The following is a 15,410-nucleotide window of genomic DNA, read 5'->3' as shown; positions in this document are numbered from 1 at the left end:
CCCCCACCTCCTCCTCCTGTACACACACACACACACACGGGGTTGAGCTGTTTGTTTTCTTTTCGTCCAAATTAACTTCCAACCTGATGCTAAAAACCTTCATTTGCACTTCAAAGCACTTTGCAGCAATCTGGGAGCATGAGCAGAGCCACAGCTGATGCTTGGGATTATCTCCAGGCCCCACTGATGGCGCAGCCCCCCTCCCTGCCCCCATTGCTCTGTGCCCACCCTTTTCTTTTGGCCTCCAAGCAGCTCCTGGACCCCTCAGAAGCTCAGAAGCCCCCAGCACCGTGCTCAGCTCAGCCTTTAGCCATGGGTCTGCTGCTCTATCAACCCCCCCCACCCACAAAGGACCCTCTGATGGATGGTGGGGGTCCGTCCATGTGCCAGCAGCCAAACTCCAAGTGACGTCTGCTGAATCACCACCATCCCAGCCATGATGCAGCTGCTCTATGCATAGCTCAGGGGGGGTCTGCATTGGGGTGTATGGCCGGACCTGCAGCATTGCCTGTATCAATTGCTCCTTATGGGGCAATGATGGGGGCATGGGATGGAGCCTCGATGGGGCTGCACGTGTCTATAGGGGCATCGCTTTGGCTAATGGAGAGGACCCCACTCCGTTACCCCGAGGGGCTGCCCCGGTTCCGCTCCCACCCGTTCAAAGGGGGGGGGGCGGTCGGGTTCGGATCGGAGCCGGATGGACGGACGGACTGGGCCGGGTCGGGGCGGTACCGGCTCGGCCCGGGGGGAGGGCGCTGGCTGCCGCCCGGTGCCCACGTGGTTTCTCGGTGTCTCCGGAACGGAAGAAACGGGCGGTCGGGGCCGGGACTGCGGCGGGGGCGGCGGGGAACCGGGGCGGGACCGACATCGGGACCGGGGGGGGGAAGGGAAAGGAAGGGAAGGAAGAGAAGGAGCCGCAGCCCGGCGGGCGCCGCAGCGCAGCGCATCCATCCCGGTACAGCGCATCATCCCGGTACAGCGCATCATCCCGGTACAGCGCCGGTGAGTGCGGGGCCCTGGGCCGGGGGCGGGCGATGCGGGATGGAACCGGGCTCCCCCCGCTGTTCCCGGCCTCCTCCGGCCCGTTCCTGCCGCCTTGTTCCCGTTCCTATTGCCGTTCCCGTTGCCGTTGCCGTCCCTCCCCCTGCCCGGCCCCCTCCCGTTCCATCCCCTTTTCCATCCCCGCCGCCATCCTCGCCCGCCTCCCCACCCCCGGCCCCGCTTTGTCCCCAGCTGCTCATCCCCGTCTCCATCCCCATATCCCCATCCCGGGCCCCGTTCCATCCCCCCCCCCACCCCTGCCCCGGTGCCGGGGGTCTCTGGGGGTCTCCTGGCCTCCATTGGCCTCGTGTGCACACACGTGTGCCCCGCAGCCTCGTGCCCCGCCCGCTGGAGCAGGGGGCAGCTCGCTGTGTGCATTGCACGCCCATTTGCACGTTGCTTTGTATCGCCGTGCCCGTTCACAACCCCCCCCCTTTGCACACCCACCCCCCTCGTGTTCACTTGGGGCCGTAGAACCTGCAACCCCCAGTGCAGTGGGCAGAGCTGAGCACTGGGCCCAGCACTGTCCCATCCCCATAACCACCCCCACTCCCCTGTTTCCCCTATTCCCATCCCCATCCCCATTCCCCCATCCTTATTCCCATCCCCATCCCAATACCCTCATTCCCCCCCCCAGCCCCATTTCCCATCTCTTTCCAGGAAGCTCTGACCGCTGGCAATAAGGAGGGAGCAACAACAGCAACGTGGAACCCCACAAACTCCCCCTGTGGCCCCCAGCCCCCAATGCCCGCTGTGCTGCCCCTATTGCCCCCCAGCCTCACTTGAGCCCCGGTGCTGTGCCGCAGCCCTGCCCAGCCTGCATCACCTCGCCCCGCTCACGGGGCCCACTGCAAGGCAAGTGATGGTCTGGGGGGGGGGGGTCCTGATGGGGGGGTCTGGGGGGAACAAGGGGCTCAGCATCCCATTGGGATCTTGACATAGGATGCCCCCATCCGGCCCTCCTGGGGTCTGGCTTTGAGGGAGCCCCATTTCTGTGCATGCCCCATGGGGAAGCGATGATGCCTGAGCTGGTATAGGGGGGGAGGGGGCTCTATCCCCTCCATCACTGTTTGAAGGGTCATTTAAAGCCCTGATGGTGATGTGGGACTGCAGTGCCGGGGCTCTGTCTGCATTTCATGCCCTTCATCCCATCAGAGGCTGCACAATCCCCCCCTGCGACCCCAGGAGCTGCGGTGTGGGATCATTCAATGTCCCCCCCTTGGTTCTGGGGGGGCTGAATGGCCGGGTTTGGCCTCAGTCTGTCCCCGCCGCACCCTGCAGCTCCGGCTTCTTGTTCCTTCCTGCTGCCATGAATTATTTGTGTGGCCACAGCTCCCGGATGAGGCCGGGACGGGCCGAGCTGCTGGCACACATCCTCCATCCCCGTGCTGGTTTATATAGGGCAGCACTGCTCCGTGTGTGTGGGAGGGTGGGAAGCAGCTCTCGTGCGTCGCAGGGTGAGAGTCGGCAGCACCAGCCTCTATTTCTGGCACTCAGCTCCTTGGGGGGCTTTGGGAAAGTCACCCCCCCCCTCTTGGGGATGCTCATTGCTGCCCCAGCTCCATGATAGCAGTGCTCTGCAGGCTGCTGGGACCCCTCTGCTCCCATTCATTGTGGCTGCTGCCCCCTCCCCGCTGCTTGGTGGCCCTGGGGGCATCATAGGGTCCATACCCCCCCCAATCTCACCGTGTCCCCCCAGACAGAACTTGCACTGCGCCATGGATTCCATGTTTGAGGACGACATCAGCATCCTGACACCGGAGGCTTTGGGGCCGGATGAAGACTGGCTGGACAGCCCCAACACCGACCTGTCGGGTGAGATGTGCTCAGCATCCCATTTTGCCCTTATCACCGCGTACGATGACATCAAGAACCGCCTGAGTGGGCTGGAGAGGGAGAACTCCACCCTCAAACGGCGCCTGAAGATGTATGAGGTCAAGGTGAGAGCTTTGGGGTGGGTATAAAGGGTGGGGGGGGGGTCTCAGGGCTGGGGTCCCACTGATGCTCTGTGCAGTGCCCGCTGCTCAGTGAGTTCGGTGAGGAGCACATCTTCTCCATCTATGAGGCCAAGGAGACGTCGCTGCTTAAGAGCGAGAAGGCGTCGCTGCAACAACAGCTCAACCAGTTCCAGCACGAGGTACGTGGTGGGGTTTGTAGGTATTGGGAGCTTTGGGGGTTACTTGGGTGGGTGTTGAGCCCCCCCTGCCATGTCCTATAGCTGGAGAAGAGCAAAGAGCGCGAGGAGCAGCTGGATGAGATGATCCAGGCCTATGAGAAGCTGTGCGTGGAGAAGGCAGACCTGGAGTCGGAGCTGGGAGAGATGGTGGGCACCATGGGGATGGCACTATGGGGGTGTCACTATGGGGGTGGCACTATGGGGATGGCACTATGGGGATGGCACTATGGGGCTGGCACTATGGGGGTGGCACTGTGGGGGTGGCACTATGGGGGTGGCACTATGGGGATGGCACTATGGGGATGACACTGTGGGGATGGCACTATGGGGATGGCACTATGGGGGTGGCACTGTGGGGGTGGCACTATGGGGGTGGCACTGTGGGGGTGGCACTGTGGGGATGGCACTATGGGATGGGGTACGGCACTATGGGGATGGCACTATGGGGGTGGCACTATGGGGATGGCACTATGGGGATGGCACTATGGGGGTGGCACTATGGGGGTGGCACTTCAGGGTCCCCATCCCCAGCTGGACAAATCCATTCCCATCCCAGTGAGCTGTGGCTATTGGTGTCACTGCTGTGGCTTATGGGGGCTGCATTGATACAGGGCTGGGAGCTGATGGGGTGCCCGTGTGGTTGTGGGGCTGTGTTGGGGTTTGCAGCCGTGCTTTGGGTTCTTATCCCTGCCATGCCCAGCAGTGCTCCCAGTTGCATGTCCACATCATAGCTTGGGTTCAGTGCATGCAATGCTCCACAAACCCCCACAGTGCTGCCCTGCCCTGGGGGCAGCATCCCACCTCCATCTGACGTGGGTCAGGATGAGGCAGGGGGGTCAATGGGGCTCATCTTTGTCTTGTCCCCCCCCCTCTGACAGCGGGCGCTGGTGGAGACTCACCTGAGCCGCATCCGCAGCCTGGAGCAGCAGCTGCGGCAGCGCGAGGCCAACGCATTCCCTGCACTCAGTGCTCCAATGCCCGGCCAGGAGGTGCCTTTCCTCTCCCTGCATCCCAACCCCGGCCTCAGCCACGGTGAGACACCCCCCTTATACTCTCCTTTAGCATCACTCCATGCTTTCAAGGCTGAGAAATGCTCTGTGCCCGCAGTGCTGGAGCGCCCGGGGGGGTGGCAGAGCAGAGGGTTGGAAGCTGAGCTGGAAGCAGCACGGCAGGACGCTCAGCGTGCACAGCACCGTGAGGAGCATCTGAAGGCTGAGTGTGAACGGCTGCAGCTGGAGCTGAAGCACCTGCAGGACAGCAGGCAGCAGGTAGGGACGTGTGGGCTGCGGCCCCATGGGGGGGAGTGGGGGGCAATGGGAGCTCACAGTGCACCCCCATCACATCCCCAGGAGCAGTCAGAGCGGGACATGGCCTGGGTGAAGAAAATGGGAGATGACCAGTAAGTGACTGAAGGGGGATGGGGAGGGATGGGATGGGATGGGATGGGATGGGGATGGGATGGGATGGGATGGGGATGGGATGGGATGGGATGGGATGGGATGGGATGGGATGGGATGGGATGGGATGGGGATGGGATGGGATGGGATGGGATGGGATGGGATGGGGTGGGATGGGATGGGGATGGGGTGGGATGGGATGGGATGGGATGGGATGGGATGGGATGGGATGGGATGGGATGGGATGGGATGGGATGGGATGGGATGGGATTGAATGGCATGGGATGGTATGGGATGAGGTGAGGTGATGGGGTGTAATGGGATGGGATGGGATGGGATGGGGATGGGATGGGATGGGATGGGATGGGATGGGATGGGATGGGATGGGATGGGATGGGATGGGATGGGATGGGATGGGATGGGATGGGATGGGATGGGATGGGGTGAGGTGATGGGGTGTAATGGGATGCATTAAGGTGGAATGGGATGGGATAGGATGGGATGGGATGGATTGGGATGGGATGAGGTGATAGGGTATAAAGGGATGGGATGGAATATAGTGGGATGAGGGGATGGGATGTAATGGGATGGGATGAAGTGATGGGGATGTAATGGGATGGGATGGAATATAATGGGATGAGATGATGGGATGGGATGAGGTGATGGGGTGTAATGGGATGGGATGAGGTGATGGGGTGTAATGGGATGGGATGGACTGTAATGGGATGAGATGATGGGATGCTAAGATGGGCTGCACTGTGATGGGGTAAATGGGGTGGGGTGGGATGAGATGGGGCACAACGATGATGGGATGGGATGCAATGCAATGGGATGGGATGGGTCGGGGCACTGCCCGCAGAGGGCGCTGCTACCGCACGTCAGCCCCATCAGCTCCATCCCTGTGCCATCTCGGGGCGCTGGGATGCGGGTGGGAGGGGGTCGGGGGGGGGGGGTCGGCTTTATTCCTGCTCCCCCTCCCCATCACCCCGGGTTGTGACGGATTCAGCCTCAGCACACATTGCATCTCCCCGGGCGCGTGGGGAGCTGTGGACAGATGAGAGCTGACGTTTGGGATGCGGGGTGGGAAGGTGCCGTATTTCCCCCCCCCATCACCCCCCATCCTTTTTCTCACCCCAATGGACGCCTTGCTTTCTCTCTGCTCTCTCTGATCCGCTCTGAGTTCCCCCCCCGAGCAGCCCCAGGCCTTCCCCATTCATTCACTTCAGGTTTGCAAAGCTCAGCCCCACCGTGCCCGCAGACCCCCCCCCCCATTTAAACCCCAACCCCCCCCCATACACCGCTCCATCTATCAGCCATTCTCTACTCAGGAAGGGGAAACTGAGGCACAACACCCTCCCATGGGCTGAGCCCCTTCCCCATCTCTGTGCTTTTGTCCTCCCCAGAGCTTTCTTTTCTTGTAAATAAGGCCCTTTTTGGTAACTGGCCCTTGCCCCTTTACAGCACTCAGGGCTCTCAGTGCCTTCCATCCCCGGGGGTGACTTCTCTTTCTTTCCTTCTCCAGATGACTCACCCTCCCTCTGTATAATGCAGCCACAAGGGCAGCAGGGTTGGGCTTTGACTCACCCCCACCCCCCCTTTCTCCACCTATTGTTGTGGGGGCTGCCCCCACCTGCTCCTTTTTTTGGGGCTGAAAAGCTCTTTTGGGCCAATTCCCAACGCAGCCCCTCACCTGCAGGGTCCCAATGGCACGTTATGATGTGGTTGGCATCTCCTTGCATGTCAACTGTGCTGTGGGGAGATACAACACAGGTGCCCCCCTCTGCAGCCCCCACCCCATTGATTGGGGTGCATCAATCCCTGCCCACCCCCATCTCAACACAGTCACCCCATTCCATCCCACCATGCCCCCCCTGCTGCTCCCAGCCCCCCCCCCATGCTGTGCCATTGCTCTGGGCTCACAAAGGACCCAGAGATGACCACAATGGGGTGGTCCTTTTTGGGTCCCTTTGGTGCTGCCAGGAGCCCTGTAGGATCGTGGCCCAGCAGCGGGTGCTCCCCGGTGCTTTCGGGGCTGTGGGCGGCTGTTTTGTTCTCACACCTTATCTGCAGTTACGTATCGAGTGCCACAATTTTATCCTGAAACAGCAATTTCTTTTTGGGGCTGGGTAGTGCAGGATGGGGTAAAGGTGGTGGTGGGGGGGGGGGTGAGATTGTACCAACCCTCTCCATAAACTCTTGGTTCCCAGATGGACCCACTGTGCTGCCCCACATCCCATTGCATTGCCCGCTGTGGGGTCGGTGTGGGGCTGGGGGCTGCTCCTCACCCCGCTCCCCCCCAGCCCTGCTCTGTGCTCCTCCACCCCAACGCTGTGGTTTTCACACTTCCTCCCTGCAATGCAGCGACTCTGGGGTGGCCCCGGGGTGCAGGGTGCTCCACTGGGCCAAAATCCAGCAGTGGGGGTTCAGCTCTCATCCTCCCCCCACTCCAACCCCGCTATGGGGTGCGGTGCCGTGAGGGGCTCTGTGGGTCACAGCTTTTGGTGCTGGCACTGATGGGTTGCAGTGTGTCAAACTGAGGCATGGGCTGACCCTGAGAAGATCGAGTGGGGATCTTCTCCCCCATCCATGGGGAGCTTTTCCTTTTCTTCTTCTTACCCTTTTCTTTCCTCTTTTTCCTCTCTCTTACCCTTTTTCCTTCCCCTTCCCTTTTCCCTTTCCTTTCTCCTTTTCTTTCCCCTTTCCTCTTCCTTTCCCCTTTTAACTCACTTCCCCTTTTCTTTCCCCTTTTCTTCTCTCCTTTTCCCTTTCCTTTCTCCTTCTCTTTCCTTTCCCCTTCCAGTTCACTTCCCTTCCCTTTTTCCTCTTACCTTTTCTCTTCCCCTCCCCTTCCTTTCCCCTTCCAACTTACTTCCCTTCCCCTTCCCTTTTCCCCTTCCTTTTCCCTTTCCTTTCCCCTTTTCCCTTTCCTTTTCCTTTTACCTTTCCCTTTCTCCTCTCCTTTTCCCTTTCCTTTCTCCTTCTATTTCCCCTTTCCTTTCCTCTTCTTTTCCTTTCCTCTTCCAATTCACTTCCCCTTTTCTCTTCCTCTCCCCTTCCCTTCCCTTTCCCCTTCCAACTCACTTCCCTTCCCCTTTCCTTTTCCTTTTCCCTTTTCCTTTCTCCTTTCCTTTTCCCTCTCCTTTCCCCTTTCCTTTCTCCTTCTATTTCCCCTTTCCTTTCCTCTTCCTTTCCCAATTCACTTCCCCTTTCCTTTCCCTTTTCTCTTCCTCTCCCCTTCCCTTCCCTTTCCCCTTCCAACTCACTTCCTTTCCCCTTCCCTTTTCTCTCCCCTTCTCCTTTCCCTTCTCCTTCCCTCCACATTCCCCCTTCTCTCCCTCTTTCCCTTCTCTCTTCCCCCCACCCCAACCTCACAGCCCAGCCATACGGGGCAGCCCTGTCGCCTGCAGTTACCCACAGCAGCTCCCATTCCCTGCGGTGTCACAGCAGCTCACGTCACCTTTGCTGGGCTCAGGGAGGCTGCCAGCCCCGCGGGTAGCACAGGAGATGGGTTCTCCATTCACATCACCACAAAGAATCTGGTTTTTATTTCACAGCGACACCCAAACTCGGCAGAGATCTGCTGACTTTAGCTGGGCCTTTGGAAAGCAGCCACGCGTTGCTCACAACTTCTCCTTCCCTATCACTTTTGGGAGGAGTTTGGGCTTGTTTAGTGCCATGCATTGACCCCCATAAGGTGACACTCCATCCTTAACACAGGGTGAACCTGGCACTGGCCTACACGGAGCTGACGGAGGAGCTGTGTCGCCTGCGGAACCTCAGCTCCCTGCAGAGCCAGATCCTGCGTGCGCTGCTGCAGGAGAAGAGCCTCAATGGTGGTAAGGAGGGACAAGGGGTTCATGGGGCTGGAAGAAACAGAGCTGGCTGCCCTCATCCTTGTGTTGGTGCAGAGCTGCATGCATCCATCCCATGAGCATCCCTGTAAGCATCCACCCTATGGGCCCCACTCTTTTGGGCTGCCATCCTATGGCTGTCTATCCCAGCAGCATCCCTCCTGCTTGGGTTCTATGAGCATCCATCCTTGAGAATAACATCCTATGGGCCCCCATCCTGTGGCCATCCCATAACCATCTAACCCATATGTATCCCCCATGGAGGTGCCATCCTATGGGCCCCCATCCCATAACCATCCATAACCATCTAACCCATATGTGTCCCTCCTTGAGAACACCATCCTATGGCCCCCATCCTATGGCCATCCCATAACCATCCCCCATATGTGTCCCCCCTGGAGGTGCCATCCTATGGGCCCCCATCCTATGGCCATCCCATAACCATCTAACCCATATAAGTCCCTCCTGGAGGTGCCATCCTATGGGTCCCCATCCCATAACCATCCATAACCATCTAACCCATATGTGTCCTGTGGCCATCCCATAACCATCTAACCCATATAAGTCCCTCCTGGAGGTGCCATCCTATGGGTCCCCATCCCATAACCATCCATAACCATCTAACCCATATGTGTCCTGTGGCCATCCCATAACCATCTAACCCATATGTGTCCCCCCTGGAGGTGCCATCCCACAGTCCCCCCTCTTACCACATCCCCCCCATGCCACCCAACACACACAGTACAATCACATCCCACCTAACCCAGCTATTTCCTATCCCCCCCCCCTATTCTCCCCGCAGGTCAGCGCCACTCTCCTCTCTCCCATTGCCATTCCCCAGCCCAGCAGCGTCGCTCTCCAGCCCCTCAATGCCCCTCACCCGCTCCTGGCCGCCCCCCAGCCCCTCAATGTCAATCCCCAGCCCTACAACGTCGCTCCCCAGCCCCTCAATGCCAATCTCCAGCCCAACAACGCCGTTCCCCCGCCCCAGGACCCTGCCAATCTCCAGCCCAACAACGCCGCTCCCCCGCTCCCCCCTCCAGCCCCACACCCGCCCCACAGCGCCGTTCCCCGGCCCCACCTCCGTGCCCATCCCCGGCATCGGCATCCCCTCATCGTCTGCCCGGCGAGAGGATGGAGCTGGGTTATTCCAAACCCTCCAGCCGTCACATCAAAGCCGGCTTCCAGGGTCGCCGCAGTTACTCGGAGGTGACCAACGTTGCCCCCTACCAACAGAGCCGTGCTCTCTGGCTTCAACCCGAAGCTTCCACCCTCCCCAAACACCGGCCTTATGGTGAGGTGTATCTGGGGGGGGCTGGGGCACCGCTGAGCTCCCGGGAACCGTTCGAGGAGCATTTGAGATTCGAGAAACAATCGTCGGATGAGGAGGATTGGGCGGATCCTGGACCCCCCAGCCCCGAGGCGGGGGCTGTTCGATGTGCGTCCTTTTGTGCTGGGTTCCCCATCCCCGACCGAACGGCTGCTGCATACAGCAGGGCTGAGCACGCCCAGTCCTGGCCCTCTATCAATGTGAGACCCCCAGGGTGCTGGGTGATGGGTGGGAGGTGGGGTGGGGGGGTCAGGGACCCCCTAAAAATGCAGCGTGACTCAGTTTATCCCATGGGTCCCCAGCCTGTTCCAAGCAAGGGAGAGGGAATGGGGGGGTGATGGGGACAAGGGGTGATGGGGGTGAGGGGGGTAAGGGGTGATGGGGGTGAGGGGTGATGGGGATAATGGGACGAGGGATGATGGGGGTGATGGGGTGATGGGGGTGAGGGGTGATGGGGTGATGGGGATGCAGGATGATGGGGGCGATAGGGGTGAGGGGGACAAGGGGTGATGGGGGCGATGGGGGTGATGGGGGCGATGGGGGTGATGGGGTGATGGGGGTGAGGGATGATGGGGATGCAGGATGATGGGGGTAAGGGGTGATGGAGACGAAGGGTGATGGGGTGATGGGGTTGAGGGGTGATAGGGTTGAGGGATGATGGGGGTGATGGGGATGCAGGATGGTGGGGGTGATGGGGTGATGGGGATAATGGGACGAGGGGTGATGGGGTGATGGGGGTGATGGGGATGCAGGATGATGGGGTTGAGGGATGATGGGGGTGGGCCTTGGCCCTGCAAGGTGGGCTCAGAGCATCCCCTGTGCCCACAGCTGCTGTTGGAGACGGTGGACTCGGAGATCCGGAGCTGCCCTCTGTGCCAGCTGGCCTTCCCCATCGGATACCCGGACGATGCTTTGATAAAACACATCGATTCACACCTGGAGAACAGCAAGATCTGAGGCTGATCCCCCCCCTACACACACACACACACACCCCCAAGCCAAGGGCTGCCCCCTGCTGCCTGGACTTTGGATGCTGCATGAGAACTGGTGGAGCAGCACAGCTCCCAGTTACCTCCGGGTGTGCAGCAGCTGTGGAAGGACCGAGCCCAGGGGGGGGCCTCAAACCCCCCTTGTGTAGGTGGGTTTCCCCTTGTGCCCCCCTTCTGCATCCCAAGCACAGCTGGATGCTTCACCCGGGATGCTCAGGGCTGGGGCCGGGACCCCCCCCCCTGCACCGTTGGGTTTCTCTGCTTGATCTCAGGGAGGATTTGAAGGGCTGGATCCTGGATCCGGCCCACAGGCAGCAGTGAGGAGGGGGCTGCCCTCCCTGGGCTCTGGGCTCACAGTTGGTTAAAGGGGGGGGGGGTTGGGCTGGTTGGAGGGGCAGCTGCTTGTTCTCGCTCCCCCCACCTCTTTCCCACTGATTCAAGCACCTTTCTGGTCTTTTACATGACAAACAACCCCCCCCCCCCAAAAATCCTCCCCATAACGATGCTGCTGAGAAACCAGACCCCATATGGCTGTGGCGCAGCATGGCCGTCCCACTCCGCTGCACCGAGCCCCGCAGCCATCACCCCACAACCCCCACAACCCCACAGCCCCACGTTTGAACTACCTCAAGGCCTCCGCACGGCCCCCAACAACGGGAGGGGGCACATGGCACCGTCGTCCCCCCCCATATCCCCCCTCCCAGCCCCATTGCTGCATGTCCCCCTGTGCCACACGCACCAACCCAGGGCACCCGGAGGGGCCGACCCCAATAAAACCCACACGCTGCTGGGTGCCAACTGCTGTCCCCTTTCTTCTAGGGGGGGGGGGTGGGATGCAATGTCCCTTTTGGAGGGTCTCAGTGCAGGGATTGGGGTTGTGGGGGGGCTTGTCCCACATCTGAGGGCTATGGGTGTGTTGTGAAGCCCCCCCCCCCAACCCTGAGCTGCTCACTGTGCTGAGCGTCAATGAGGTTTTTGGGGGTTGGGGGGGGTATCCAGCAGGACCCCAGAGTGAGCTGTGCCCCATTGCTGGGGGGTGGGGTGGGCGGAGGGGTGAGGAAACGGCCTGTACCCACTGATGGGAGCTCTATGGGGTGGGGGCAGAGCAGTGAGGTGTGAGGTGGGGGCACAGAGGAGGGGGATCCCTATGGCACAGCATTGGGGTGATGGATGGGTTCTCACCTCCTTGGCATCGCCAGCACTGAAGCTTCTCCCTCTATGTGTTTCTATAGGGCCTACAATAACCCCATATACACAGAGGGTAAAGGAGAGCCCTGGGGTGAGGGGGGGGAGGGGTCTTTAGGTCTTCACTGGGTGCCCCTCAGAGGAGCCAAACCACCCCAAATGTGTCTTATTTAGGGGCAAACCCTGCCCAGCATTAGAACTGCATTGAGTTCCTCATCCCCTCCCCGGGCGGTGCAGCGTACAGCTCTGGGGTTATGGGGTTATGGGGTGGGGGGGGGGGGAAAGGAGGAGGGTAAGGGGGGGGGACCCGCTCTGCTCCCCACCGCCCGGGGCCGCGGTGATGGTGTGAAGCAGATACGGCTGTGGGAGCGCAGCAGCTGAGCGCTGTTATCGCAGCCGATCTCTGCTCTGCTGCTGTTTGCTGGGGGGGGGGGGGGAGGGAAATATGGGGGGGAGAGGGGGGGGCAGAGACCTGGGATGGGGTTAAGGGAGCGGGATGGGATGTGGGGGGGGGGTCTTCATGCAGGGGTGGAGGGCTGAGCTCTTCATCTCTGAGCTGAACATCCCACACAGCGGCAGTGCCCAAAGCTCCATCAAAGCTTAGTGCTATGGGGGGGGGGATATGGGAGCAGAGGGGATGCCCCCCCCAAACAAACACCCCCCTCCCCCCAAACACCCCCCCATGTTCTCTCTTTTTGTGAAATCACGTGATAAATCTCCAGCCATTGCCGTTACTCATCCCATGGCTGCTGATTCAGCTGGGGGGGGGTTGGGGTGTTAAGGGTTGGGGACCCCCCACCCCATGGCGATGCTGCACCACATCCCCAAGCACCCACAGCTCCAATTAACCTGGAGTGTGCCATGAGACCCCCCCCCATCCCATCCACACCATAGGGTCCCATTCCTCAGCATCACCCTTCAGCCCCCCCCTCACCCACACACAACCCCCAGCACTACACCACCCCCCTTTGGACACCCCACATCTATTCATGGCCCTATACCATACCCTGTACCCCCCACCCTATGCCTCCCCCCCCCCACAATGGGTCACAGCTCTGCTTTTCCTATGAAACAACCTTTATTTTCCCATCAAAAACCCCCTCTTATTTTGGGCTGCCTGAAAGGTTTCTTTTTCCAACGGGCTTTTTGGGTTGTTTATGCTTTTTTGCTCAGCGTTTCTATTGCTAAGGGGAAAAAAATGAAGCAGCATTTCTCACTGCTTTGCTTTCCAACCCCTACAACCAGGGGCTGTGGCACATGGGTTCCCCATAGCCATAAAGGGTCACTGGGACCATTGGGAACCATTGGGACCATTGGGATCATTGGGACTCATAGGGGCCATTGGGAACCATAGGGACCCATAGGGGCAGTTGGGGTTATTGGGATTGTTGGGGCCATAGGGGACCATTGGGACCATAGGGTTGGCTGAGGCCATTGGGGCCATTTGGGATCATAGGGGTAGTTGGGGTTATTGGGATCATTGAGGCCATTGGGGACCATTCAGGTCATGGGGGCATTGGGACTATAGGGATGGTTGTGGCCATTGGAACCATCGGGAACCATTGGGACCATAGGGGCAGTTGGGGCTATTGGGATCAATGGGGCCATCGGGGACCATTGGGACCATAGGGATGGTTGAGGTCATTGGGACCATTGGGGACCATAGGGGCAGTTGGGGTTATTGGGATCATTGGGACCATAGGGGCAGTTGGGGTTATTGGGATCATTGGGACCATTGGGGACCATAGGGGCAGTTGGGGTTATTGGGATCACTGGGACCATATGGGGCCATGGGGGCCTGGCTCCATGCAGTCACAGCCCCACAGGGGATTCTCTCCCATCTACCAAAGTCTGAGCTGTCACTTTGCCACCTCCATTCAACCCTCCTGGTCTAACTGATCCCCTAAATGAATGGCTCCATGCACCCATGGGGTCCATATAACTCCATGGGGTCTGTACCCACACCGGTCCCCAAAACACCCTGAGCTCCCCTTACTCACCACAAGGGGCTGCAGCAGCAGCAGCCGGTACCGGGACCTCACTCCCCTCCTTTGGGTTTATAGGAAACGACTCTGCGAGGAAGCGCCCGGTTCTCCCTCGTGCTGAGCGTTTCTTTCCAGCCGTGGGCGCCGAAAGGGCCCCTCCGTGCTGCGGATCCGGTGTGAGTCAAAGCCGGAGCCCTGGGGTTTAACCACAAGCCCCAGAGCTGCTGTGTCACCGGGGAGCACCACCAGAGGCGTTTATAAGAAATGGGGGGGCTGCCCGGCCAGGGGGATGGGGACATGGGATGGGACAGTGGCTGCTGTGGGATCTCTGCCCACATCCTTCATCCCACTGCTATAGGAAACCTTTGGCCCCATAGGGCACAGCTCCCCACCCCCTGTAAAGCAATGGGGCTGCCAGGTATCTCAGTTCCTTTTGGGTGCCCACATCCCCCTGTGTGGGATCGGTGCTCACCCCCCCATACATTGTGTGGGTCCCCAGCTGTGTGTTCCCCTGCAGCTGCTGCCCACTGTCAGCTCTCTGCACCCTCCAGATGTGCCAACATCTGCCTGACCCACAGGTGTTCCTCCCACACACCCTCCCATCCCCATAGCCTTGAAATTGGGGGGGGTCTCCATTGCTTACCCCTGTGATCTCCATCCTGCACACTTGGCACAGGGACGAGGTGACACCCCCATAGCACAGAGCCAGCTCAGACCCCTTCCTCACCCCACACCCCCCTTTCACCACCACCCCACTCTTGGGATCCCCCTCTCCTCCCATCTCCCACCCCAGTGACCTCAGATAACGGTCTATGGGGTCCAAAGGGGGGGATATGGGAGATAAGAGGGCTGTTATGGTGTCTGTGGGGTGATTTGGGGGGTCTAAGTTGGGATATGGGGGGGGTTTATGGGGTCTAAAGGGTGGATATGGGGGGTCTGTGGGGTGATATGGGGATGTAAGCAGGGGAATGGGGGATATGGGGGAGATATGGGGTCTATAGGATGGTTTATAGGGGATATGGGGTGATATGGGGGGTCTGTGGGGTGATATGGGGTGGTTTATAGGGTCTAAGAGTTGATTAAGGGGGGTTTATGGGGGATTTGGGGGGGTTTATGGGGTCTATAGGGAGATATGGCGGGATATGGGGTCTAAAGTGGGTCTATGAGGGGATGTGGGGGGTCTATGGGGGGATATGGTGTCTAAAGGGGGGATATGGGGTGGTTTATAGGGGATATGGATGGGTTTGTGGGGTCTATGGTGTGATTTGGGGGGTCTAAGGAGCAGGGGGGGGGGACATCTCGGCTGCCATGTGCCCAGCGCCGTCATCGATGCTACGGAGAGACAAAGTGCCACCGGGTCCCCGGGGGGGGTCGGCAGCCGCCCGGCCCAACACAGGGCAGTGACGGCGCTGTGGGGCAGTGACGGCGCTGTGGGGCAGTGATGGAGCCAACACAC

At 59.9% G+C, this 15,410-nt stretch overlaps 1 protein-coding gene across 7 annotated transcripts; it reads left to right on the top strand.

Annotated features, from left to right (window-relative positions):
• The first annotated feature begins 822 nt into the window (after positions 1-822).
• On the top strand, positions 823-11,582 carry TBKBP1 (TBK1 binding protein 1). Of its 7 annotated transcripts, XM_085532297.1 has the most exons (11): positions 823-1,002; positions 1,702-1,896; positions 2,741-2,981; positions 3,056-3,178; positions 3,260-3,364; positions 4,096-4,249; positions 4,325-4,485; positions 4,567-4,616; positions 8,332-8,450; positions 9,268-9,995; positions 10,624-11,582. In XM_085532297.1, exons 3-11 carry the CDS (start codon positions 2,760-2,762, stop codon positions 10,750-10,752), a joined length of 1,791 nt encoding a protein of 596 aa, XP_085388423.1. In that variant the 5' UTR covers positions 823-1,002; positions 1,702-1,896; positions 2,741-2,759; the 3' UTR covers positions 10,753-11,582. The 7 variants fall into 7 exon arrangements, 6 of the variants coding, with proteins under 6 accessions (XP_085388423.1, XP_085388428.1, XP_085388427.1 ...); XR_014940763.1 differs by lacking the exon at positions 4,567-4,616; XM_085532302.1 differs by lacking the exon at positions 10,624-11,582 and having other exon boundaries at positions 8,332-8,553; positions 9,268-9,401.
• The last annotated feature ends 3,828 nt before the right edge of the window (positions 11,583-15,410 follow it).

This window comes from Coturnix japonica, unplaced genomic scaffold (genome assembly GCF_054131305.1).
Source record: "Coturnix japonica strain WE unplaced genomic scaffold, WE-NBRP24 Scf049, whole genome shotgun sequence".
NCBI lineage: Eukaryota > Metazoa > Chordata > Aves > Galliformes > Phasianidae > Coturnix > Coturnix japonica.
The sequence above is the reverse complement of the archived record's forward strand: the minus strand, read 5'-3'. Positions and strand labels throughout refer to the sequence as shown.